Source organism: Chaetodon trifascialis, chromosome 10 (assembly GCF_039877785.1).
Source record: "Chaetodon trifascialis isolate fChaTrf1 chromosome 10, fChaTrf1.hap1, whole genome shotgun sequence".
In the NCBI taxonomy this organism is placed as follows: Eukaryota; Metazoa; Chordata; class Actinopteri; order Chaetodontiformes; family Chaetodontidae; genus Chaetodon; species Chaetodon trifascialis.
In genome coordinates this window covers 11,032,489-11,059,818 of record NC_092065.1, presented here as the reverse complement: position 1 = coordinate 11,059,818, position 27,330 = coordinate 11,032,489, and the positions used below count along the sequence as shown (strand labels likewise).

Below are 27,330 nucleotides of genomic sequence, written 5' to 3'. Positions count from 1 at the left end.
TCTTCTATCTGTAAGATTAATGGAGAGAGAGGTTTTGAGAGGAAAGTATGGAGACATGTAGAGTGATGCGTCGAGCCACAGTAAATCTGTGTGTGCAGCTCTGTCCTGTTCAGTGTAATTCACAGTCTCTTGGTCTTTGACAGCGATGCATGTCAATGTCCCGCTGCTGTGGGATTGGAAAGGAACCATCTGGCACAGATGCACTTTGGAGAATAATGTGTAAATACTGTCGACGGGTGCCAGTGCCAGAGGGAGTCCTCACAAGGGTGTTTTTCAAGCCAAAATGAAGTTTAACTGCACAGTTTTGGTCTGGTTACTCCTTCATATTGTGTCCGCACCGGTTGGGACAATGTCATCTGCAATGAAATCAGCTAATGAAGCTAAAGGAAATACAGTATATCTTCTTGACCCAGCCCAAATTCTCATTTCAATGCAATTTTGAGATCTAATAAAACCAATCACTGGTTTAAAATTTTAATAATAAATAATTTTACTGTTTTAGTTGACAATTAACATAAAATAAGTAACATGTACCACCCCTGCCCACCCTCCTCTCCATCTGGTGTAATATCCCATAAACAAGCATTCATAGGCCACATTCATCAATTAACAATGTGTATAGCACCCGCAGCAGTGGCTGCCTTCCCATTTGAATACATTAGGGAGGAATATGTTACCTCATGGACCACGGCTGACCAGCCACATTAGATTTGGCTATTAAGTGTGATAGATTTCTTCTTGGAAGGCAAAGGATGCTTTGTGGTTAACAAAGCTAAACTACCCCTTGGACTTTTCAGATACTTATCTTGGTAGCATTGATTTTTGAACCCCTCTGGAAGTGGGTGAACATTTCCACCACAATGCAGTAAAGCAAACTTCAAGATCTCAGAGAGAAGAGACACTAAAAGCTCCATATTTATGCACATTTCTTCTCCTTGAGCACTGGGAACGTATCATTATAAGACTGAAGCACATGAAATCAATGACAGTGCTCCATTGCACCTAATATTTTACAAGTGATGGCAGTCACAGCTAAATATACCTTGTACATGCAATGTCTGTCTTTATCATTCTCTTTATTTGAAAGCTGTTATTACTGTAGCATATAGTGACCCTGTGTGACAGGCTCATCAAAAAGGGGAGCGCTGAATAGTACACAGTCATGGAAGCGAAGAGACCGGGTCATTTCTCTGCTAGCTTAAAAAAAGAAAGTCCACTTTTTAATCTGAGAAACTCATAAGATTCTGAAAAAGCTTGGTATGGTTTTCATTCAATAAAGTCATAATATTCTACAAAGATTCGATTTCCCATTTCATCTCATACGGTGCTGTTCCTTTTACAGCAGCATATACTATATTTGTTACACACTACAACCAATAATATCACTGCTGTGGCAAAATGTAGAGCTATACTTCAGCAGACTAAAATGACTAAAGACATGCTGTTCAGTCCCATAAGCGGAGCTCCATCTATCTGAATTGCCTTTGCAAAATTTGCTGCTGGGCCTGTTTTATTGAATCTTATATTTGTTCATCCCTTTTTTTATTTACATTTTGAAAATCCTGCAGAGAACAATGTTGTTTTTCAAGGCAAACCCTACTGACAAAACAAAGTATACTCAGTTGCACAAAGAAGATGAACACAATAATATTCAATTCAAACAGAAAACACAAGCACCGAGCACAGAGAAAAACTGACAAAAACAAACATTAGCAGGTACATGTCATCACACTGTCGTAATGCCCAGAGCTGCTAAATGAAAAAGCAAAAACTCATTTCATGACATGTGATCAGAGAAACATGTTCAAGACCACGTTCCACAAACACAAACATATAGGCATTAAAGCAGTCACACCAACCAACAACAACAATTAATCATTCATCACGCTTTTGGGAAAACACAGCCGCTACTCAGAGCCCTCGTGATAGATGTAGAACATTTGCAAACAACAGTGAAAAGCAAACATCGTGTTTTGCTGTTTTATCTGTGGTCCACATCTACTAGTGTGCCCTTGAGATGAATCTAAGACGCCCCAGGACTCCAGGCAGGTCACAGAGCAGGTCTGGTCTCAGTGGGACTGCTGCCTCAGGCCGAGGAAGAGGATGAAATGTTTTCTGGCTACAGCAGGTGGACACCAGCAGGTGAAAAACAGCCTTCACCACTGCTCCCAACACAACTTACTGAATCTCTCCCACCTTATCGCCTTCTCTTTCCTGGCCACAAACAGTCCGACTCTTTATTTTCACCACCTGACCCATATACAAAACTGCTTCCTGGTGGGTGCTGCTCCAGAAACGAGGTCCAAGCCTTTGATCCAGCTCCAGATCACTGGCTGAAAGGCTGTCACTTCAGCTTTAGGCCGCTCAGCATCCCACGGCAGCTCTTCATCTCCAAGCCTGGGCGACACACTTTTTATCACATTCACACATCCTTCATCATGTGACCGGCTCATTCTGCCCTCTCACCAGCTATAGCGTCAGGGAATTTGCTTTCATGTGAGCACAAATACCTCAACTCAAACCAAATACCAGTAAAATAAACAGCAACTAAACCAATGGCGTTGATTGTGTTGGAACTGAATAGATTTTATGTGTGCTTTTCAGCCCATTTGAGATGCAATATGATGGCTGCATCCACTTATGCAAAGACTGCTAAAGCTCACATCACCTATCTGAGCTGGGCGAAAGTAAAATTTACAGTGAAAGACAAAAAAAAAACAAAAAAAAACATGCTGAACCATTTACACGAAGGAAAAAGAGGGCAGATTTAATTTAAAAATTGGCACGCATTCCTCATTTCTACAGATGAAAGCTCATAAATGAAAAAGCCTGGAATCATGCCTGGTATGGAAATCTAAAGTTATGAATAATGCCTCTGTCTCAATCATCAAGTCTGTTTTAATAAGGTGGATTAGCCCAGCACCTGCAGGCTGGAAGGCACGCACGGCTGCACTCCTAACCAACCAAGAGTGGGACAAGAGTCCCTGGGGGCTCTGAACCTCACATCCTCCCAGTTGGACCCTCACCAGTCTGTAGGAGTGAGCAGCAGCAAACAGCTCAGGCTTGTCATTTATGCCCATGAATCCACCACCAACGGGCTGGCGCTGCAGCGAGAGCAGCTGATTTACACACAGTTGCTAATCAGGGAATGGCTCTCTTGCTAATGAAAACTCATAGATCTATACAGTAACACTACTGATATGATTTTAGCTCCCATTACTCATTCCTAAATATGCAGTAGGGACTAACAGTTAAATGCTACCAGACAGCTGAAGTTTAGAATCTGGGGTCAGAAGTGTTGACTAGGTCATTGCTCTCAGGGAAATAAGAGCCTCCTGAATGCACATTTACTATTTCTCTGCAGACATAAATATCACAAAGGAGTAAATAGATTCTTTACTCCCGTTCGGCCGAAGAGACACTCCAGCATTTAGCTGACTGCAGGATGGATATGCCTAACCCCATCCTCCCATTCCTCCTGAAGTCCAGCCCTGGGATCTGCGAGGAAACCCCAGTAAACAGAAAGGCCAGCACAATGGTTTGTTTCAGCTTGGCGTTGATTCATCACTCCACTGAACAAGTCACAGGCACCAGTCTAATCATGATTAAGACCATAACAGAGAGCTCGGAAGACACAGGGGGGATGCAACCATCCATCCATCCGCTATATTCATCAAGCAAATCACTTCCACTTCCAGCAAATGAAAATGAATTCATTGTGACTTACCTGTTCCATTGGCTGTGTTTGCTAAGAAGAGAGGATACAAAGCTGAGCAGCTTTGAGATAGACGCACATTGTGGCAAAATAGTTGTAGGATTCACAGTAAATTCTTATGGACTAACTGGCTGTGAAAGCCATTTAGGAATAAATGAGTCAAAGTGATTAAATGCTGGTTTAAGAGTAAAGTGCACTCACCACTAGAGCAGTCCAGTCCGCCCCATCCGGGCTCGCACTGGCATGTATCAGGAGACACACAGCGACCATGGACACACTCCTCTGTACACAGAGCTGAGACACACAGAGACGTTCCCTCATCAGTGCAGTGTATAATTGAGTTAACACACACATACGCACACACACGCAAGCAGATTGTAAAACATCATTAAACCACCAATAAACAGCGTAATGAAAAGCACCAAGATAACAGCTGAAAGAAAATGGCCCATAAAATTGAACACTCAATATCTCCCTAATACCATCAAGGGACTAAATCTTAGCCATGGCACTCATATTCAACATCCATCTCCACAACTTGACACTGGTCTAAATGATTTTTTTAGGAGATTGACTCTCAACATCTCTATTTATCACATAGCTAAACTTTCCACAATGGGATGTTATCAGCAGGCTGGGCCATGAAAGAACAAGCTGTAAATCCCTTCTAATTTGATCAGCCAGCGCTTTGTCACATAGTGATGCTTTAATGTAGCAGGCCCAGGCACCACAGTGTTTACTAAGTGCACAGTTTTCTTGATCATTCATATTGAGCAACACAGCACCCAATTGATTGGGTCAGCATCAGTATGCCTGGGAGCACGTGCACAAGAGCTGGAGGTTTGGTTCAGCTAGATAATAAAGTGACCTACATGGAGGTTTTTTTGCCACATTGACATTTTTTGTGTGTAGGATGTGAAGCCAAGAAAGAAAAGTATCACAAAAATAAGCATTTAGCATGAAACAAATCTGTGGCAGCCAAGGTCATCTGGCCAGCAGGGTTAAGACAGACAGGCTCTTATCTGAGGAATAAGACAGTCAGGCAAATACGAAGAGAGAGAAACCCCGCCTGATGGGAATCAGCAGTCCGCTAACATGGCCTGTGGAGGGATGATACACAATCCAAGGACAGCGGAACAGACAGACCATCGCCTTAACTGATCAGACCTCATCCAGCACTCCATCCAAGTTCTGCTTTTCTTCTTATTTTTTCTTGTTTTATGATCAAATGTGTTAAAGGGCAGCAGGACAGCATCTGTGGGGGTTTTTAGAAAAAAAAAAACAGCATAAGCCCTGGAGCAATTTTGCAGCCCTGTGTGTAACGCTATGCCGCTCATCCTGCAGGCAGAGAGGTCAGCAGAGAGCTGGATGCAGGCCTGAACAGTGCTGCTATAGATTATCACTCAATCAGGCTTCGATTAGGATCCACTGCCTACGGGAGAGGTGCAGCGGGAGAGGAAAAAGAGGAGTGAATCCCAAACACCCACGAGCCGGTGCTAATCGCAGAAATGCTCCCAAGGCAAAAATGGTAAACCAGAGATTGAAAGATAATTTAGGGTAGATTTCTGAGCATCAGTACTCTGGCAGAAAACTGCCTAATTACAGTAAGCCAGCAAAAAGAAAAGGGGCTTCAACATTTGTGCTGACGAAGGTGTGAGATTGACTACATCATGTAATCAATGAGCCCACCGTATGCAGAGTATTCAAACAGAGGAGGAGACGAATTCAATGTCACCATGATGAGTTGATTTCGTTTACTTTCAATCAGCAAATTCTGATCAGCGAGAACAGGGAAATGCAAATGTGTCACATCCTTTAGAAAAAAAAAGAAATATGGAAATGAAGTTTTGAATATGGGAGAAAGGATAAAGCACTCCCTTCTCCTGAGATCTGAACCGGTGTACTGAAGGGATGGCATAATAAAGTAGGAGGTAGGTCTTTCATTTTAATTGAAATTCATGAATCACTCTGCTTAACTCATGTCTAAGGAATCTGTTGGAAAATTGAGTCTTTCATCTAGATAAAAGGCTAATCTAACTCATTATGCAGAGGTGTTATCAGACCAGGGAACAATGGAGCTAATTGGTGATTGTCATGCAGTGTTAATAAATTTAATATTCTTGCTCAGTCAAACTACAATCCTTTAAAACGGCTGATAAAATACATCTGTATCGTCTCTCCTCCAACTGCGTTATTCTCCCTGTGTTTGGAGAGCTCTGCTGCAGGCAGGAAAAAAAAGACCTCCCAGTACAATTCTGTTTGTTTATGATTTTTGTAAGAGTCGTAGTTTTGTAGAACACTGGTAGCAAAAGTGAGGTAAAAAAAAAATTGGAACATTGTGATGTAGCTGATGGATAAATCGCTCTAAGAGATATGCCTACAGAACATATCAAACAACTCCCTCCAAAGCTGCTTCCACATGCCTCTGTCTAGTACAGCGATGATTTATTTTAAAACTGTGTCTTTGAAGCATTAAAAAATGCAACAAAGCCAAAATGAAATCAAAGGCACCAAATTCCTTTCTGGAGAAAAATCTCATCATCTTCCCAATCATCAAAACCCAAATGTGAAATGTGCTAGCGTATTTCTGCCTGAAACTTTATCAAGACTCAACTAATTCCGCCGCAAAAGTAATTTTTAAAATTGTACTGCACCACTGGACAGGCGCGAGTCATGCAGGAGTCATCTGCCCTAAATGCTGTGCAGAAAGAGGGACTCATAGCCCTGCAGAGCCTGTCAGCCTCTGAAGATATTAGGAGCTGTTGTCATTAGTGTGTTCCCCTCACTTCCTCATGCACAACTGTAATAATCATGCTTATTAGGAGGGAAATGAGTTCCTCACATCCTCTACATGGGCTAGTTACAGATTAAGGTAATGACTTGTGATAGATCAAAGGTCACAGAATTAATAACGACCTCTAGTCGGGAACTTCAAGCACTAATTAAAGAGAAGTAGATCAAAGTTCAACTTATTGTGGAGAGCTTTGAGAAAATGAAACAATCGCATCCAAAAGACACCCTGAAAGACAAGAACAAACAACAAAAATACATCCTTAAAGATAATGCTGCTCATTTAGTGTCAGAAGTATTGTCCTTCTGTGTGCTTGTGAGATAATTTTGGTTAATTCAAGGTCTTCACATCCCCAGATTCATTTGGCTGCCTCTCATTGAAACTAATGTAATGTTGATATGGTGCCATAACAAAAAAAAAAAAAAAAAAGAAAGAAAGAGAGAAAAAGGCACAGGCAGGATTAAAAGGCAAACACTCTTGCAGCATTTTTGACTTAATGAAATAGACTTCACAGAGAAATCCACAGTAAACTAACAATACAACAAAGTGTCCTGAAATAGACAACTTGAGTTAATTTTGGGTCGATTTACTCTATAATGCCCCCCTTTGTCACTGCATGCAAAACAGCTCGGGGAGTACAAATCTCTTAATCCTGGGAGTGAGAGTGCGAGGATTAAAAGGGGTGGAACAGTTTGCAAAGGCAGCAGAAAGCAAAACTGCCCTCTCGGCCCCTATCAACTCAGCCTCCCCACGTCACCTGAAAGAGGGTTAAAGGGGAGGGCGGCTGTTTCCGCTCACAGCCTGACATCATATCAAAACAAAACCTCTTGTTCGTACAAAGCGAAGGCCATATTTGAGATACACCTCCACCGTTTGCACAGCTGCCTTGTTAACACCCTGAAAAGACTGTTAATGAACAAATAGCACTGACAGTCAAATGGTTAATGAATATATTATTGATCAATCTGCGCCTCCTTCCTCAAGACCCCCAGATAATCACACCGGCTCTTATTCTTTGCTGGCTGGCTTCCCGGTGCTCTGCTGCCCTGAGGCTAGTAGAGCCTAGACAAGGACAAGCTCAACTCTGGTCAAAGAGCATACCCACATGGCTGCAGTCACTGTATCAGTAACTCCCTCATGTTGCAAAAGATCTAGGAAAATATTAAAGTGCAATTCTAATCTTATTTAAAGGGAATAAAACATTAGGTAAGGCGAGGATATCAAAAAAGCATAACTCTCAGAAGCTATATGTTCTGTCTTTATTTGGCCAACATGCAAAAATATTCAGTTTGATGCGCGTGAAAAAAATAGAAATCAATGACCATTAATGAAGCTACAAAAATGACATTGAAGGATTGTTATCAGCATATTGCTTATTTTAACAGCTTCTGGTCTTTTTATGTTATTGAATTCCAGTGTGGTTTTATGGTGGTTGTTATACCCACTCAGTCTGCAGCCAGGACCCTCTTGGCTCGTTAATTTTTCTCATTGTTATACAACTTCGATTAAATTACTCTTGCTGGAAGAGTAAAGCAGAGAGTGGTGTACGCTGTAAAATACTGTGCCTTCATGTTAAATCATGCTCAATCATCCTAAACTGAGTAAATTCACACGGATGGTGGCACGTTATCAGTGGCGGCAGAGGTGGTGTGTTTTTGGGTGTTTGATAAAGTGGAGTGAGGGCAAGCCACCTACAGCAACAATCAATCCTAATATTTCCTGTTTTTCTCTAAATGTCTAGCAGACATAACCTGAAATGTCAGAGAGGAGTTAAATAAAGCATACTCACGAACACATAAGTCTCCGCTCTCAAAGTAACCTGGGCAACACTGCGAGCGGCGCCTATACATGGTCCTCACTCCCCGCCGGTAAGCTGTCTTATAGCTGATCCTGGGAAAACAGACACACCGAGACGGCTACATGATGTAAAGTTACCCTTTCTGAAGGGCAGGATAACATATAGACGGTAAAAGTAAGCTGTACTATGATTTTCTTTTGTTATTGGCAAGTTTTTAAAGTTTAACAAAGAAAGAGAATCAAAATCCAGAGGAATTTTATGTAAAACACAGCATAAAAGTAAATATATGGGAGGCGACATTGTGTACTTATTTACTTGAATGCCAACTATAAACCTTAATGGAGTAATTAAAACATTTACTGTAAGATGATTACAGTCAGAGGCCTCCTGGCTCTGACCACGTCACTGTCAGCCACGTTAACAAGGACATTTACTGTGGCCCTCGTAGACTTGGCTCTGCTTTTGGGGGACAGTAAAGGGCAAGTCGCTGATGAAAGAAATATGGGGACGATTAAGTCTTCTCCGAACTCACCTGTGCCTTGTGCATTTAAACCAGTTGAGGATGTCTGTGCACCTGGTGTAGTATATCTGGTCGAATGGGTGAGCATAGGACTCCTGGACAGTCACAGCGTAGCTAAAAGACAGAAATGTAAAGACACCAGTGGTTGATAGAAGTACTGCACTTAAGTACAGTTTTGAGGTAATTTTAATCAACTTGACAATGTCCATGTTATGCAATTTTATACTTCAACTAATTGCATATTACTGCACCTTTTACTCGTTTGACTATATGACATTGATCTGACAGTTATAATCACTGGTTATTTTTTAAATTAAGATTAAAAAAAACATGATGAGTGTATCACAGCAAACATTAAATCAGTGTTTCCCAAACATGTTGGCCTGTGACCTCTTACAAAAAGGCAATGTTTAGTTTTGGCCACTTGTCGTGTTTCAGATGTCTGTGAGTTTTAGCAGCTCAACCAAGGAGACCTTTCCCCTCTAGATTTCTGGTTTCACTTCAGTTCCCCAAAGAAGTAAAGAGACAGTAAAGATGTCCAGTACTTCACAAAAAAGCAAAGATTTTAGAAAATCCCAAAGCATAAATACACACTTTTATCACAGAACTTGTTTTTTCTTCTTTCCTTCCCCATTAATCTCCTCAAGACCCCTCAGATTTATCTTGTGACCCACTGGAGGTGACCCAGTCCCTACGTTGGGAACCACTGGACTAAACAATTAAACTGTAAAGCTGAAACTAGCTTGACCTCCAACAGTAAAACGCTGCTGACACATCAGTGTAATAATATAATACATAATCATATGTCTGTCACAGGAGCCAATTTTCTGTTGAATTAATACTTTCGCTTTGGTACATTCAGTACGTTTCGCTGATAATACGTTTGCCTTTTGTAACATTTTAAATGCAAATACTTGATTGCTACAGTGAAAGACGCTGCTGCAGACATAGACTTTGTTGCTCCTTGGAGATGTTTGAAGAAACAAAAAACAATAACAGCACATAGGTCCTGTCAATGGGTAGAGTCCTAATGAGAGTGATACAATAACTTTGATAAAAGCAAAGAAAGGACTTGAAAGGAGCTTTTAGGTGATTCATGTTGGTGAAATATGCAGCCAGGGACAGTTTGAGGATACTGGAGGACCTCAAAGCCACGAACACACCTCACTTAAGGAATTCATTTTGATGCCAACAAGGTGGAACTACGATCCCTAAGTACTGTCACCTTGGTCAGGCAATAATCCAGATAATATATCTTCACAGCTTTCTTTCCTCCCCTTTCCATTGAGGACAGAAATTATTCCTGCTTATTTCTCATAAGTGACACTGCCCAGCACAACTAATAATTATTCAGGTTCTATGGCTGTCGTGATTGATTGGGATGAGAGTACACTGATCAATTTCCCTGCGTATTTCATTTGAAGCTGCAACTCCTCCCATCTCTCCGAGCTTGGCGACTTGAGCTGTGTGCGATCGATACTGCTGTATGGACTTTGAGAATAGATCTGGAACTTTAGGAGCGTGTGTAGCAGGTACATTGAAAAAGTTCCAGGATCGACAATGTCGGTACTTGGAGCTGATGCAGCTACACTACACCAGATCCTCTTTCAAATATGAAAGTCAGTGTACTGTGGTAAACACAGGAGGATAATGCTCACCTCTCCCAGTGGCTGCAGACATTGGGGTCATCCGGGTTCAGACTCCATACACTGGTGGTCAAGCCCAGAACAAGCAGCAGGGCCAGCAGGACAACACATGACCCCATTCTGCAGTCTGACAGGGTGACAGGGAAGAAAGATAGGTGGTGATGCTTTGACTGTAAATGGGATCAGCTATCATATTAGCCTATTTAGCACTGAGCGCTACATCTCCAGTAATTTAGCCACTTTTGAAGCAAATCACAAGAAGAATGAGAGGAAGTTGTACCCGAACATGCAAACACTCACTGCATACGTTGCTAGCTTGTTTATGGCTAATGCCAGTACAGTCATTACATTGGATGTCAGAGACGAATAAGGTTACTCCAATGGCCCAGCGGTCAAATTCGCACAAATGATGTAAACAGAACACTTGCTCTGCTTTGTGTCTGAACATACAGTCAGCGGCGGGCCCTTGTGCAGTAAGAGGATTTTGTGACATCTGGACAGAGTCAGGCTCACTGTTTCCTCCAAGTCTTCATGATAAGCGAAACTGTCTCCAGGCTGTGGTTTCACCTTCAATCTTCTCGTCTAAGTCTTGCCAAGAAAGCAAATAAGTGCATTTCCCAAAATGTCAAACTATTTGTTTCCAAGCTCAGATTGTTTAAATACATGCCCTCGCTCCTTTAACGCTTCCCCCTGTGATTTTCTCCTTCGGTAAGACCTTCAAAAAGCTCATGTGCTCTGCTCTGTGAGTGGCTGCGGAGATGAAACCTCCGTGCGACAGTGACAGAGATGCTGATTTGTTTAGACCAGCAGGTTATTTCATTAGATGTAAAGGCAGAGGAAGAGCGCATATGATCAACAGAAATGACAGTGATGGATTTACCACATGTGTAGGTCTTACCTTAGAAAATCCCCACCGAAGATTATGTACGGATGACACACGTATGACTGACATGCAGCACATTTCATACTTTAAGCTAATGCCTGGATGCCATTAGCAGTAGCATAACTATATCTTATGTATGGTAATGATGTGTCTTGGGAACCTGAACATGATATGGCCCTTTGAGAATAGAAAACACATCATTTCATTATAAACAACAAACCCATGAAAATAAATAAGGAAACTGACTTGTCTATCTTCCACCCAAAGTGTAGAGCTCATGTGTGTATGTGACAGTGTTTCCATGCATACACGAGGTTGTGTGTGCCCTGCATGTGCTTTAGTGTGTCGCAGGCCATGTGTTCAATATTTCTGAGTGACTGTGTCCAATAACACAGGCATTCACATGTTCAGCTAATCTTCTGCATTGATAGCCACATGTAGTTCACTCACATGTGAAAGAAAATCAATCAGACATCCACTTCCTCTAAGTAGCAGTTCGTCTGAACCGGTAGAGGTTAAAGTCATGTTCATTTCCTTAACAGGATGATTAATCAAGATGCACACGTTATAGGGCTACAGCTGCTTTTACATTCAGGCCCTCCTCTGAAACCATCCTGTTAAATACGACAGGGATCCTGCTGATTGACTAGAAAGCCTGTATTGTTCCTGTGATTAGACCACCACCCTCTGTCATTTCTCTGAGCGGCTCTGGAGAAGTGGAATACCTCATAACTTGTCATCATGACTCAAACCCCGCAAGTCCTCAGTCACACGCTTGCACCAGGAGGCCAAGAGGTGATAAAATTAGACTTATGCTGAATGAATTCTGGCATGATAGCCAGAGCGAGCAGCCAGAGGCATGTGACCTTAAGCTCACCTAATCTTGCAGCCTGTGGTCTCCGGGTGTGTTTCGCGTTTGCTGAAGAGACTGTGGAAGCACAAAGTGACAGAAGTGCCGCTGTGCCCAGACACACACACTCACTGGGAGAGGTGATGACAAGTCGCAGATCTGTGGGAGAAAAGAAAAATAATGAGCTTATGATGACACACAGAAGACACATGCTTCCTCTCACACACATGCACACACACTAACTCATAAATTTCTTATGGGATCAAGAATCTCAACAGGGGTATGGTTCGCAAAACCGGCTCTTGAAAGGCCAATTTTCTCTGTGCAGCCTCCACATCTGACCACACAGTTTTCATTCCATTTTCCGGCGTGCCTCCTACCTGCTATCCACAGACACACAAAGTTACCCACAGGAATAAAAGCCTGCATTAACTCAAGAGTGCCTGAAACAATGAACTCTGTCCACACTTGAAACATTACAAGTGTGATGTCCACAATGTGGCAAGATCACGTTATCTGTACTCATTAGCAAAGCCTGTGCAGGGGTTATTGCAATGATAATGCAGGCATGAATAGAACATTGGCGTGTGTGTCATCTCTCAACTGCGCTGCTCTTAATGATTCCCCCGAAAGGTCAGAGGGCGGGTTTGAGATTGTTCTGCCCTTCATTTGCTGTGAATTCTGAATTAAGATGTAAACACAAGCACAACAAAATAATATGTCTGTTTTTGTTCTTGGGAAAATAAATAATTCAACATTTTTCTTTTGCATTTAAACAGCTGCTACGGCCCCACTGGGTGGAAATTGAGACCTACAACTGAAGTAATAGGTAGACTCATTATGTCAATCGTAGCCACAAATAAGATCATTAAGAGATCTCTGTTTGGCAAAAGGGCTGAATTTAAATCAGCCTTTCTACAGAGGCAGCTGGCTAGCAAATACTGTACACCACACTTTTACTATAACATGCACATATTTATCAATACAATGATATCATTTGGATTACTGCATCAAATTTAGCAGAAATTTTTTTTTTTTTCAGTCAATAGAAAGCATAGTTTTTGTATTTACAAGTAACATGAATTGCAATGTACATTTTTATTTTTATTTATTTCTTTTTACCAGTTTTCTAATTTACATCTAATTATGAGATGCAGCAAAGCACTTTGTTTAATTTAGGACCCTTCAGATTTGCCTAAGGTGTGAAGCATTTTGTTATATTGTTTTTTTGGTTGTTTGTTTTGTTGCAGGATCTATTTTGCATGCTGGATTTATTTTTCCAATGCGCAAGCACCATGCAAGAGGCACACATTCTCATTGTCCGACATCATCAAAAACGCAAAGGACAGCGGCTGCAAATTCTGATCTGAATCTAATTTTCTGTCCACATCGTCTCCATTGTGCCATGTTATCACGCAGAGGTTTCATGTGCAATCTTACCTTGTTATATCTCTTCACAGTCTACCTCCACTGAGATGTTTGTGTGCAGCACAGCGTGTGTCAGTAGAACCGGCCGGTGACTTTAAAAATCTGAACGTCAAGGACAAGAAATTCTGATATTTTCTCATGCCTGATCAAATCCCATCCTTGTGTGGATTTTAACATTTGACTGTTCAAGAAAAGACCAGATGTAATAGCATTTTTAATGATGGTACACTGGGTCTAAGAGAACTCCTGTTCATTGTTGATTCTGCATGCAGCAAGTGTGAACAAAGAGCACTGCATAAAGCAGACACGTCGAATCAATATGACGCTTAGCATTTGGGGCTCTCCTGTATGCCTCCTCCCTGCGTCTGCCAACATCCACAAAAACATCTTGTTTCTGTTTTGACATCAAACGTGTTCACTTTACACCAAACAAAATTCTCTCCAGAGACCTTATTCCCCCTAAATGAATTCCTCTCCTGCTCTTCACCACTTTGATTACTGAGACTATGAAACCCTCTCAATCGCTGCGCCGCTGCATCTGATCCTGCTGACAAACTGCTGAAATAGCAACATCTTTTAGGCTATTGATGGGAACATGAGCAAAGTACAAAAGGCAGGGTATAGCGTCAAGGTGTATGTCAGGATAAGGATTTTTGAATGTTGAATGAACAGATCAGAACCTCAGGTGTCCAATGAAACACTGACATTGATGAGCCAGAGACACCTACATCCCCAATACTGCCTATCAGCAGGGACATCCGCATGATTAAAGCCATGTGTCTTCAGAGTGTGACTTATTAAAGTGCGATGCAATTAACCACCCTGTCCCCTGGCTGACCAGCACCTGCACTCCTTCCATGAATGATGCTCAGCAGGCCTGACTGAATGGCACAAGTCAGAACCTCACCTCCCACCTATAGATCCCAGCTGCGTCTCAGACGCCTCTCGGTGCTCTATGAGCTCATTTATCATGATGCTCAGTTTTGTCCTGCTTGTGTTAATTTACATCTACATAATGGAAACCAGTGAACGGAAACATCGCTTGGCATTGCAATCTTGTCGGCAGCGGCAGAGAGAATGCCTGATCAGTTGTGGGCTTCTGTGTGTGACATGTCTTTGCACAATCAGCCTATTATCCCTCCTCTAAATTCAAGTGGAGGGCTCATATGCAATTTTTATGAGAATTCTTCTGGCCACTCAATCTGTTTTGTAATCATTACTGAAGGATTCCCAGAGCAGCCTAATTTGGAGTGATCTAAAGGTTACAGGTGTAACCAGCAGCACAGAGTGCCAATGAGATAAGCCCCACCGCTGGCCATCCCTGTCTGCTGCTGGGGGCTGCGAGTCATTAAGAGTCAGGCCTCATTAGAGAGGCCATGGTGTGGTGCATCATAGACACTGCCTCCCCTGGCTTCAGCCTCATACCTGAGTGTTAGAGGCCAGGAGGAGAGGACAATGACATGTCGATGGATGTTCTGGTTTCTGACAACGGAGCAACAGAACGCACAAAACTAAATCCTGCTGCTGCCGACCACTAAAACTGTATTTTATAAAGCTCCTTGTACAATATTTCAGTCATATTTCAACTGTACTGAGCAGTGGAAAGTACTATACTTTGGAGTATTTAAATTTTCTATGTCTCTGTTCTTTAATACAGTATATATATACTTACACTCACATAAGAGGAACATTATTAAGTATTTCACACTGCAGTACATTTCACTATCTAACAGTTTACTGTTAAAAGTTTGACTTTAAGTAGCTACAGTGACATATTGCTTTATGTGTCAATGCTAATAATCAGATAATATGATATGAAATATTATACATGATAATAGTATAACAATAGATAGTTAGAAAAGATCACTCAGAATAGGACCTTCTGCATAAGGAGTGCTTTAAATACATTTGCTGATGAACTTCTTTTGGATACAGCACTTCTACCTCGAACAGTATTTTTATGTTGTGGTGTTTTTATTTTCACATAGGTAAATGATCTAAACACTTCTTCCACCACAGACCGCGCTTAAAAAATCCATTAAACATTAAGTTGGTCTGTTCTGAACTTTATGGCCACGAGGAATATTGTCAGTGATTTTTCTTAGTTTCCCTTGATTTGTTTTATTCCTCTCTATATAGACGTCACTTTAAAGAGACCGAACACGTGAATTGGGATCAAGTGTATTGAAGTCATAAAGCCCAAGAGGGTGTTTGTTGCTGCATTTAAGGGAATTTCAGTAATGCTGACAGCATGAAGTGCAGCCAAGGCAGCAATGTCTTATACCTGATCTCAGTAAAAATGCACTCCTGGGTACTTTACTTTTTATTACACTTGAATGATTAGAAAGCCAGCCTGACATGATCCAGCTAAGGATTAACTTGACAATCTCTCAATCTCAGACTGGACACTCTGTGACTATAATACTGCTTAGTTATGGTCATGGACTTCAGTAGTTCAACTCGTTCGTGAAGGCAGAGGACGGGGAGTTCACATTATTTCCATCCTGCTTTCGCTCTGGGCTTTAACATATGATTTTCCAAGCAGAGATTGAAGGTGGACAAGAAGGACAGACGACAGAAGTGAAATATTCCTATGATTAGCATGCATGACATTCATACCATAGTTTCAGTTTCCCGGGAGAACTGGTGTCCTCAGCCACCTGCCACTCACCATATACTGTATTAAAGAACAGAAACTATACAAAAAAAGTTGTTTTATTTGCAGACTTAAGTGACTATTGCAGGTGTGCACCACAAATTATAACTCTGCTTGTAAATTCACAAAATCAGTCTTATCATTGAACATAATATATTCCAATCAACCTGATTTGTGTCTAACATGAGTCCTGGTTGTTTTTCTCACTTTTATTTATGTCTATAAATCTAGTAGAGATAGTGATCATAGCTATCTTTCATAACAACAGAATATGTTTGTATGTTTTAGAGCTGAAACAAGTAATCTCTTGGCAAATAATTATATGGCAGCCACTTTGATAATCAATGAATCATTAGTCTTCAGTCAAATGCTTCTGTGATTTATATTAATGTAAACTGAGTATCTTGGATATTTCAGACGAATCGGGCAAAGTGAGGATCTCATCTTGGGTTTTGGGAGATTGTGATGGTCAATTTCAGACATTTCATAAAGCAAACAGATAACTGATTTAGAAAATAATCAGCAGATTAATCCATAATGAAAATAACTATTGGTTACAGCCCAAATATTTTTTCAAAAGGCCACTGAAAACTACAATTTTAATTTAACAAGCTATTGCCATATAGAATACAACCCTATTCCAATTCCAAGCTGGGACGCTGTCTCAAACATAAATAAAACAAAATGTGATAATTTGCTGATATTTTTTGACAAATACTGTATTGAAAACAGTCCATAAAGAATATATGTAATGTTTTACCTCATCAGCTTCATCGATTTTTGCAAATATCTCCTTATCCTTAATTTGATGCCAGCAGCACGTGAGAAACAAGTTGGGACAGGAGCAGCAAAAGACTGAGAAAGATGTGGAATGCTCCAAAAACACCTGTTTGAATCATTCCACAGGCAAACAGGTTCATCGGTAACAGGTGATAGTATCATGATTGGGTATGAAGGAAGGATGGAGTGAGGTTCACAACTTTGTATAGAGATTACTACATGGGCTCAAGAACACTTTGTAAAACCATTCTCTGTGTTTTTATTTATGTTTTTTACAGCGTCATAACTTCTATGGAATCATTGTTGAAAAATATGAGATGGAAATTGTTCGGTGGAGTTTCATTCTGCTTAAGCCTTCAGATCTTCTCAACTTGAATGCATTACATTTTGATGTTTCATCACGAACACCGTGTTTCATGTCACTCTCCAACCATTAATGAACTTACAACCACCCAACCTTCAGCTGACAGTGCTGTGAGCTGAAGTTCTTCACCTGCTGCACCGCGAACCGTCTCACCGTCTCATGAAACTGCTGTAACACAACAGCATCAACACAACTTTCATGACTGTGATTTCCACTTGGGGTTGAGGCACCTGGGAAAATGCTGTGCGTCGTTTAACAGGAGCTTAATTCTGGCCACATGGTTTATTCATGTGGCGACCGGTGATATCACGACTCTCATAAATCACGCAGTGCGGCATGCTGGACGTCCACACGCTCAGGCAGGGCTCACTAATCTCAACACCATCTTTCATCTGAATAACCTTGCCTTACCGCAGGGCAGGCCAACACCAGACACAGCCCAATGGAGGGAAGCTCTCCTCATACTTTTATTCCTTTCAGTCTGGGCACAAAGACTTTCTGCAGCCTGTCAGTGCAGGCAGACGCTGTCCTGCGTGCTCCCAGGCAGGAGTCTGCCCACTCTCAACCACAGGCAATAATGAGAAATTGCTTCATGGACATCAGAGGAACTAATCTAGTCTAACGTTAGCTTTATGAATGTAGAATCAGACACACAAGGGAGAGGAGCAGGCGAGCCGGTCGAGCCATCTGTTCAGAAGTGGTTCAAAGAAAGAGCAGAAAATCTGAAACTAATATGAGTAAACATGATCATCAAATATAGATAATAGAATAGAGCATATAGCAACTTCGCCCTCATTTTTATTATGGTTTTTCTCCTGTCAAACATTATCAGATTTTTGGTAATTAATTGGGTTTGGGTTCTCATCCACACAATACTAACAAAATCTACAGTCATAAACATGTCACCAATTACCAGCTTTAGGCCTACATTTTTGTAAGAAAACTAATTAGTGAAACAACACCACTTAATGAACCAAAATAACAATGTGCCTGATGTCAGATAGCTCTGCCTGCTGCTTAGAATAGTCACGATGCTTCACCCCATGCTTCTAATAACAAACCCCAGGCATCACAATGACGGCCAAATGAGCTGCTATGCCCTCTGCGCTACGTCTGTCCTCTCTCCACGGCCTGGCTCAGGCCTCCTGCTGCCTCCAGGAGGAAGCACCAGTCAGGCTCCTCCAAACACCAGTAAGGCTCTCCTTTCCCACACAGACAATTAGCCACCCTGTGACTGATTGCAAGTAATGAGAGCTGCTGGAGAACAGTTGGACATCTTAGGACAAATTAATGTGTGAATATTAGCCCCTTGAACCTTCTGCTCTCTCCCACCAAGAGAAGAAAACTGAACTACTCATTACTCTGCAGCTCTGGTCAAGTAAGCACAACCATGCATACTAAGCAGCTGAGATTGGTCATTGCTGTATTTTATAAAGTTACAGCCTCTACAGGGCCAAACTTGAGCAGAGGTACGGTGTGGACAGAAAAACAAATGAAAAAAGGTGGAGGGAAGGAGGCACTGAGCAGGCAAGTAGGGATGCTAGCTGAGCAGCTCGCCATGAAATGCTGAAACAACAGCACGACTGCCAGGGCAATTTTACACCCCAATAGTTTCACACCTCAGCCACCAACCCCTTCCAACTCTGAACCTTGTGTCTTCTTTGTGTCTTCATTTATTTTGTGTCAGTGTCCAAGATGTGAGAAGCCAAGCAGTGAGAAACTCGTCCCAAATGTCGCAGGGTAAGCGGTGTGTGAAGCAGACAGAGGGAGCGAGGAAGAGAAAAGCCAGTGCGCCCGGGTGCACCTTGCTTTCTGTGCAGACAGTCCTCTGAGATCAGAGGGTTGATTTTTTTTTTTTTTTTTTCCTGCTGAAGTTCACATTAGTTTCACACTTAAGAAAATAAATACAACTGTATACTGATCACAGCATGTACTACAGTGGTGGAGGATGCACTCGGATCCTTTACTTATATAAATGCACCAATACATTCATGTAAAAAGACTCCATTACAAGTAAAAGTCCTACACCAAAAATTCCACTGAATTTAAAGTACAGAGGTATATCAGCAAAATGTACTCAAAGTATCAAAGTAAAAGTACTGGTTCTGCACTAAAACTGGCTGTGTGAGCGATATGTTGCTGTATATGACTTTATTTGACTGTTAATACTGAGGCATGACTGACTACTTACAAGCACACTAATATTCCACTGATATTGAATATTGAATATGACAATATTGCAGATTTGAAACTGGTCACGCTGTCAGCATATTCTGTTTGATTTTCTGAATTGGGCCTTGTTCCAAATGAAGCATTTTCTGATTAAGACGTGGAGTATGACGATATTATTCCGGCTTTAGGAGCCTTCTTTGGACATGCAGATGGCTCATTCAGAATATTTGTCACTTTTCGGGTCAGCACTGTGCATTGCCTAGCCAACAGTCTGCAAAGCTGGTTGGAGAAAAACACCAACTTTTAAATACTAAAGGAAGACTTGTTATCAACAGGTTTTTGGGCTTGAGCAAATATGCAATGTTGACCTTGTGAAGAAGGTGGTTGAACAAATGAAAGAGGGAGGTTTCGTTTGCTGATTGGAGTATTCACAACTGCATCAGTGGAAAATTCATTTTTTACTTTCCACCACTGATCTACTGAAATTTAGTATGTTAACAATCAAATGCAAGCCAGACTCCACTGCTAATTCAAAGATATTCAAGACACAGTGGGATGTCTCAGAAGAAAAATCTGTGTATATTTAAGCGGGATTTCTTTTCTAAAATTAATTAGCATGAAATATTAACAATTTTCAACTAAAAGCTACATCTCCCACGTCCCTCTCTAGATCAATGGTTTACTCCCACTGCTAGTGTAGTACATTAACCTCGCGGATCACTAGTCAATGACTGAAAGAGGAATGACTTACCATCGTGATTATTAAACCTCAAAATATGCTTCTGCAGCATGTTAAGCCTGCCCATCATGCAACCAGGTGATCTCAGTTTGGTGAAATGAGAGCTCCATCAGCCAGATTTGCATTAAAGATGTATGCCCAATTTTTGCCACCGTGACCTTTTAAATGTCCTTGAATCCACTTGAGCAAAATACTCCTACTTAGACTGAATGAATTAAAAAAAGAACTGAACAAAAAAGGGAAGTGCTTGAGTGTCTCTGCTCAGCCTGCATGATGAATACACGAAGAAGATGTCTATTTTCATCACTGACATGACAGACTCAAATGAAGCCAAAATGTAACTGATAGCGAGTACCCGAAATACCCATAAATCCAGTCAAAGGCATTAGGAAATTGTTTGTACAATCATTAGGATACAATACATCGACTGGGCCGGAGAAACAATGTGCTGAAATATATTGTAAATGTATTCGATATAAATCATCTGCTTAATTAGAGGTTCATATGGTGAAAAGTCATCCTGCATCTCTATTTCTCTCTGGTGTACAATACTAGCATATAATTGTGTCATATATCACAACAGAATAAATATCATCAAATATATATTATGAATATGCAAGCAGAATTGTTAGCGTGTGTGTGTTTGATCTCTCTCTGCCATCTCAACCTACACAGCCTTGTGCTGTATTTAAAAATCCAGAGACCCTCACCAAAATGATCATTGCTGTCAATTTTGCTACATCTCAACACCCTCACAACACTGCTTGTTTCCATCTCAGCGTCTGTTCCATTATTCTGTCAGGCGGGACTGCCTGATGCTGGTGCAGGGGCTGCCAGGTATTTGTGCCCTGACCTTCTGCTCTCTGGACAGGTCTGAGTGCGAAAGCATCGCCTGAGAGGGGCAAAGGAGAAGGGACACTCGGACGGCTGTGTGTATTATTCATGAGTCGCCCTGTTGAGTGGGCAGTTATTCAGCATCCAAATCCCAGATGTGGTTCAATCTGTGCTCTATTCACTGTCCTGACGGCCGGCCATTGATCACAAGTGAGGTACGTGGGTGCTGAATAAGCACAGGGGCTTTATGTTATAGGGCTCAAAGCACCTCACTGCTAGCACGAAGATCCATCAGCAGGACTTTGGAAATGGACCAGAGTTTGTTTGCTATAACTGGTCGGAAAGGCTGACAGAAGACACATGTAGGACATTTTTTAAACAGGAGTAGCACTGCATGTGGGCGAGATGTGCCACTTACATGTTAAATGTCAGGTAGCCTCGCAATGCATCAGTGGATCGGAGTGTGTCGTCTCTGAATCAAATTTCACTTCCTCCCAAATCTGCACTGTGATGATATTTATACACCCAGATGTAAGCACACACACACACACACACACACACACACACACACACACACACACACACACACAGACATAGAGAGAAAATACTATGATGAGGTCCCTCTCTGAAAGGTGCCACAGGCAAGGTATCACACTCTAATAGGCATCACACCATTAATGGACAGCTGAGCACCGTGAATCATTTGTCCACTTTAATCATCAATCACATATAGGCAGCCAAATGTGGCGTGACCACAACTCTTCCCCTGTCTGCATTCGTCAGGACGATGATCATCCATCATCGATCATGTTGCAGAATTACTGTGTGAAATGTGAATAATAATTACCATGTCAGTTACCGTACTGAGGCACATTGGACTGACTGCGGTACTCTGAAACACCTACAAAACAATCCCGTGGCCTCAAGAGTTCATGTCGAGGTCAATGATTCATGTTCATTACATATTTTTCCAGGACGGGTACTTAACTCGTTCAAGCTTTTCCAAATTCAGCTTCATTTCAAAGCTCACACACTGGATTTTTCTTTCATTTAGCACATGTCATTTCTGATTACACATTGTGCGATAAGGAGACAATCTGCAAAGTTCTTAGGACCCACGCAAGAGTTCACACCGCAGGACGCTGCAATGATTGACTGATGGTTTTTTGTGTTCTTCTGTATTCAAAATGGCCTCATCCTTTGATCAGAAACGGGAAATTATCCTCGACACAACATTTTATGGGACTTTTTATAAAATGAATCGCATCCAGTTTAACTGATTTCCTCCACATTTTAATGCACTCTTAATGCCTTTCGTTACCTTTTTGATGCTGTCAAACAAATATTACATTTCGGCATGTTTCAGAGATGTTCAATTCTCTACTTCCACTCAACAACCTCAGTTCTTAAAAGAAAAGATTAGCCAAAATTTAAGATTCTCATTAAATATTTTTGGTTTCTTCACAATCTAAATAAGTGATGAAACCTTTTTTAAACTCCACATTAACAAGTGATAAAAGTCAGTACAACTCAAATGCACATGTAAAACAGTGGGTAAACCATGCTTAACAAGCATATGCCTGAGATGGAAGCTGGATTTTTGCTGTCTAAGGCGTAATGATGAATAATAGCCTTATCAACAAAGCACAACACATCCCAACACGCTGGGATCTTATCACTGCTCATTTCCTCAGCTCATGTATTTCCTGTATCTCCGGTGGAAAATGTGTCGTGCGGCTCCCCGCACTGTAACTGACAGCCTAGTCATGTCAAAAGACTCAGGCTTTATGGCAGCAGCCTTTGCACAAGACAAGAAAGAAAAAAAAGTGGCAGGTGTAAGCAGATGCATCAGCAGTATTTGCAAAAAGTCACAAGATTCCCACAGGGGACATGCTTGTCATTAAAACAAACAAGAAAAGAACTGATGAGTGCATTAATCAGAGCGCGGCCAAGCATCGACGGTGAGCTGTAGTCCGTGGAGTTCCTCCCCAGGAGCGCTTGCACCTGAGGGAGGGGGGATTATCGCAGCCCCACACTGGAGCCCCTGTATCTGAAATCTGCCTGAGCTCATCGTTTCTGCTCCTCGCTAAGAGGCTGTGGCTGGGTATCAGGCTCAGGAAATCTATTCCCCTGCAGAGCATTGGCTGACCGACGTCAGTGCTGTGCATTGTCGAATTATTAATTAAATGCATGCAGGCATAATCAGATGCAGACATGGTGAGACCTCTGGGACAGCTAACATAGAATTGAAGCTGAATCTAAATTGCAGATTTCTCCTTATTTTTCAATGCCAGCTAGCTATGCTGTTTTAGGAGCGAAGTCTTGCGGCCTTAAGAATTTAGCATCACTTTGCACTTATTTAACATTGTTGTGATGCAAAACATGCACAACCAGGACTTTTCTTTATAATGCACACCCACAAGAAAAGGAAATGCGTGACAAAATGGACTTAACCAAGCCTGAATCTGTGTTTTACAGTCAAATAATACAGCATAGGCCGCAGCATAAATATGTTTACACGGACAAGTAAGAGATAAGATGTGGGTGTTGTGTTTTCATTCCCTCTTCACAGACATGCAAAATGTAAATGCCACAGCTTTCAAAAGTAAAACAAAGTCCAGTTCCTGCCTCCATACATTTCATTAACTTTTGTTAATGTAGTTGCTATGGCTCCAGGGTATTTGCTCAATGCTCAATGCACTTTTGCTGAAATAATAAGATCTATCAGTCAGCGCAAAGCAAAAACAGCTTAATTTGCAGAATAAAGGTCATTGAGCTCTTACTTTTGAGAGGTCTTGACAGAGAATGGTGTTCAAAGCAACAAAGTCTCGAAGAAACTCTGCCTTGAAATATTGCAGTGGACTGAGGTGTTCACATGTGGTTCTGTGTGACAAGTTTACCATGCTGAGCTGACTACTGTGATTTGCCCTTGTGACCTGTACTCAAGTTCATTATGCTACAGCATGCAGCATGTAATGCACATGTGATATGATGCTGAAGACTCGACATATGTGCTGGTGAGTGTTCCAAAGCTTTGAATTCACATCAGATTAAGAGATTATTGAACCCGGGTCCAAACCAGCAGCTGATCAAGTGTTAATTGCATGTGTTGAATAATCAATGAATGAATTAGCGCCCTCTGAATCAGAAACAAAAACACTGTACTTTCACACAAATCTAATGTATTCTTTTATTGTGTCTATCCTACATTGTGCATTGCTAATACTACTAGATTCAAAATCCTGGCATTACAAGCTATTTCTCCCTGTTTGCCAATAGAACGTGTCCTTGTGAGGAAAGAAAGCTGTCAGCCTTCTGCAGCCACACTCTTTCATTAATCAGCACTAATTAAACGTATTGAGTGAGCCAAACATCGGCATTTCCAGTTGAAAGGGTTTACTAGACTGTCAAGTGCACACAACAACAAAAAAAGACTATACCAAATCCACAAGCCACTTATGTGCCCTTGAGGGATCTGCTGCTCTGGAAGAGCTCAGAAAATGAGACAAAGATGTGTCTGCTCACTTCTCATTAAATAACGTCTGAATTCACGGCGTCTCTGTGGCAAATGTCGTCCTTGGCTCTTCAGAGAGCTGAAGCCACTGAAGCTGAACTGAGTATCAATTTGTTTTCTGGCAGCATGACCTCTCATCTCAGGAAAAAGTTGTATGAAATAACAGCTTGAGCCAACCCCAACGCCGGAGGACCACAACCTACACATCACAAGTTTTAATGACCGGCCATCTGATGAGCGGGGGAAATAACTTTGAAGCTCACTGAACATGTTATAGCACTTCCAAGCCCAGGCCATCCTCACACACTGAAACTGCTGTATGTGAGTACAATAAAAAACCAATTACCGTTGGACCACATAAGTGATCTGCACACACAGATTTATATTTCAGAAATGAAATTATAGTTATTTAGAATGTTTCACATTACTGCACACAGTAAATGAGCAGAATAAGGAGACGAAATGACTTCCTAACTCACTGACCAGAAAATGCTGTCCAAAGAAGACCATATAGCTCAGAAATTGGTGATTTTGAATTAATCAGATAAAATGCAAGAGTAAAAAAATTACTTGAATTCTTAAGATGAGTAAACAAGTCAAATCCAGTGCAACAATGCATCGTCACAAAGCAGAAAAAGGCGATTATTTATGCTAGGGGAAGGTTGGCATTTTAGAGATATGCATAGATTTCACAGGACAAAACATAAAAAATGAATATGGGGATTAAGTCGACGTGTTTGAGACTAAATTACAGCATCGTAGAGGACAGAAACAACAGAAAATAAAAACCCGAGAGGTGTGAGTCCACATTTCCGCCATGATGGTCCAAAATCACAGCTGGCTTTGTTTGTTCCTCCAGTGGATTAAAAATAACGAACTCCTTCACTAACTTCTTAATACAAAGGTGAAGAATAACTCTAAAATAAAACTGAGTTCGATGTGAATTATTAATTTGTGCGTGAGGATGTGCTGTGTTTGTGTGGTTATCAGGGGGAAAAGAACTCAGGATGTTACACTTGGGAAGTGATTAAAGACTGCACGTGTGTAGCCATTATACACCCCCAAAAAACAATTCATGTCAGCAAAGCGAACAAAGAGGAAGCAAATCACAATTTTTTTTGAAACCAGGATCTTAGTACACACAAAGTGTCAGTCTCAGGGTCAGAACAAAAGCCGTACTGCTGTAGTGCCATGGTAAATTTATGATAAATGGCTTTATGAAAAATTGCTATAATGCGGGGTACCCATGCAGAGAGTGGGCTCTGCAGCTCCAACGGGGCAAAACAACAGTGTCTACAGTAGAGCTCCAGTTGTTTCAAATCACAGAGTATGTGCGTGTGTGTGTGTGTGTGTGTGTGTGTGTGTGTGTGTGTGTGTGTGTGTGTGTGTGTGTGTGTGTCTGTGTGTGCCCCTGCCACTGATTTGATAAAAACCATTGATTTAACAAAAGCCTTCTCGGTCTGTTTATTTCTCCACAAAGGAAATCAACAGCAGTAATGATTCCATTATTAAACCAGGGTGCAGATCTGCTCATTGACTAATAGACTAATGCAAGTTTAATCAGCTGCTTTAGCTTGCGCTCTGTTGTCATCTAGTGGCTATAAAATGACATAACATGCTGCATGTGACGTTCATCCAGGGCTGAATAAAAAAGGTTCATCGCGGCTGCTGTGCTCACTCCTCATCCTTGACTCAGAGGGACACTAAACCACCTTTAAATCCTCATCCAGAAGTGAATCTTAAACTGAGAGAGACATCGTGGCACTGCAGGTACATAAGCGTCACTTAAATCAATGTTAATGTCAAATGCAGCGTTTAAAAGCACCAAGAAATGACAGATGATCAACGACAAGAACCGATGAAAACTTAGACTGAAGCAAGTCAAGCCAACTGCTTATGCATCCCCCGGCTTTCAAATCTCAGTATCTTCAAACTATGAGTTTTCAACACAACACGAAGTCTCCGAGGCATATAAAATAAAATAAAATAAAATAAAAAAAATCAATTCAAATTAAAAACAACACATGGCTGCAGTGGGTTACAAACTCTCCGGGATGATACAGCCCTTTTCTTTGGCACAGCGCGCACATTTCCACGGGATAGACTCGCCAATAGCCTAATTAAATAGAAAGCACAATTTGTCACATCAAGCAGCCAAAAGCAGCGCTTTCCAGATGCCAGAAGACTGCGCCCCAAGTTCCTGTGGGCCGCTTCGACAGCACTCACCAAAATACCGGAAAGAAAAGCTATTTTATCTCCTCTCACAAACATCTGCAAAGCTGTTTATCAGCACAGACACTGTCGTATGCTTGTTGACTCGCCTGCTGCGGCATCATTAGCATCCTCTGCCGATTCAATCACGCGCCCCTTTTTCTTTTCACTCTTTTTTTTTTTTTTTTTGGACGTTTGTCGGGGAAAAAAAAGCATTTGAACTCACCCTTAGGGAGACTTGAGATTTAAAGTTATCGCCCACAACAGAACAGAAATCAGCAGGTCCGCGGTGCAACACGGTCTTCCATCTTTTAATCAGCGCGAGAAAGTGAAAAATTGCAGGTGGGTGAGGACAGGTAGTTTGTGGAGTTCAAGCCGGCATGTTTCGACACGCAGGTGTGCAGAGAGGCGCCGACGCTGCTTCCTCCC

At 41.5% G+C, this 27,330-nt stretch overlaps 1 protein-coding gene across 7 annotated transcripts in view; it reads right to left on the bottom strand.

Moving 5' to 3' along the window:
- megf11 (multiple EGF-like-domains 11) overlaps nucleotides 1-27,272 on the bottom strand; it is a 70,403-nt gene extending 43,131 nt beyond the window's left edge. For 4 of the 7 annotated variants that reach the window (XM_070972978.1, XM_070972979.1, XM_070972982.1 and 1 more), the window contains exons 1-7: nucleotides 27,128-27,272; nucleotides 12,231-12,362; nucleotides 10,483-10,597; nucleotides 8,837-8,938; nucleotides 8,296-8,396; nucleotides 3,917-4,009; nucleotides 3,728-3,748 (exon numbers count right to left, since the gene is read on the bottom strand). In XM_070972978.1, the coding sequence (XP_070829079.1) occupies nucleotides 3,728-3,748; nucleotides 3,917-4,009; nucleotides 8,296-8,396; nucleotides 8,837-8,938; nucleotides 10,483-10,589 (424 nt within the window). In that variant the 5' untranslated portion in view covers nucleotides 10,590-10,597; nucleotides 12,231-12,362; nucleotides 27,128-27,272. The remainder of the gene's footprint in view (nucleotides 1-3,727; nucleotides 3,749-3,916; nucleotides 4,010-8,295; nucleotides 8,397-8,836; nucleotides 8,939-10,482; nucleotides 10,598-12,230; nucleotides 12,363-27,127) is intronic. The other 3 variants (XM_070972980.1, XM_070972981.1, XM_070972983.1) reach the window with 1 other exon arrangement.
- Between the last annotated feature and the right edge of the window lie 58 nt (nucleotides 27,273-27,330).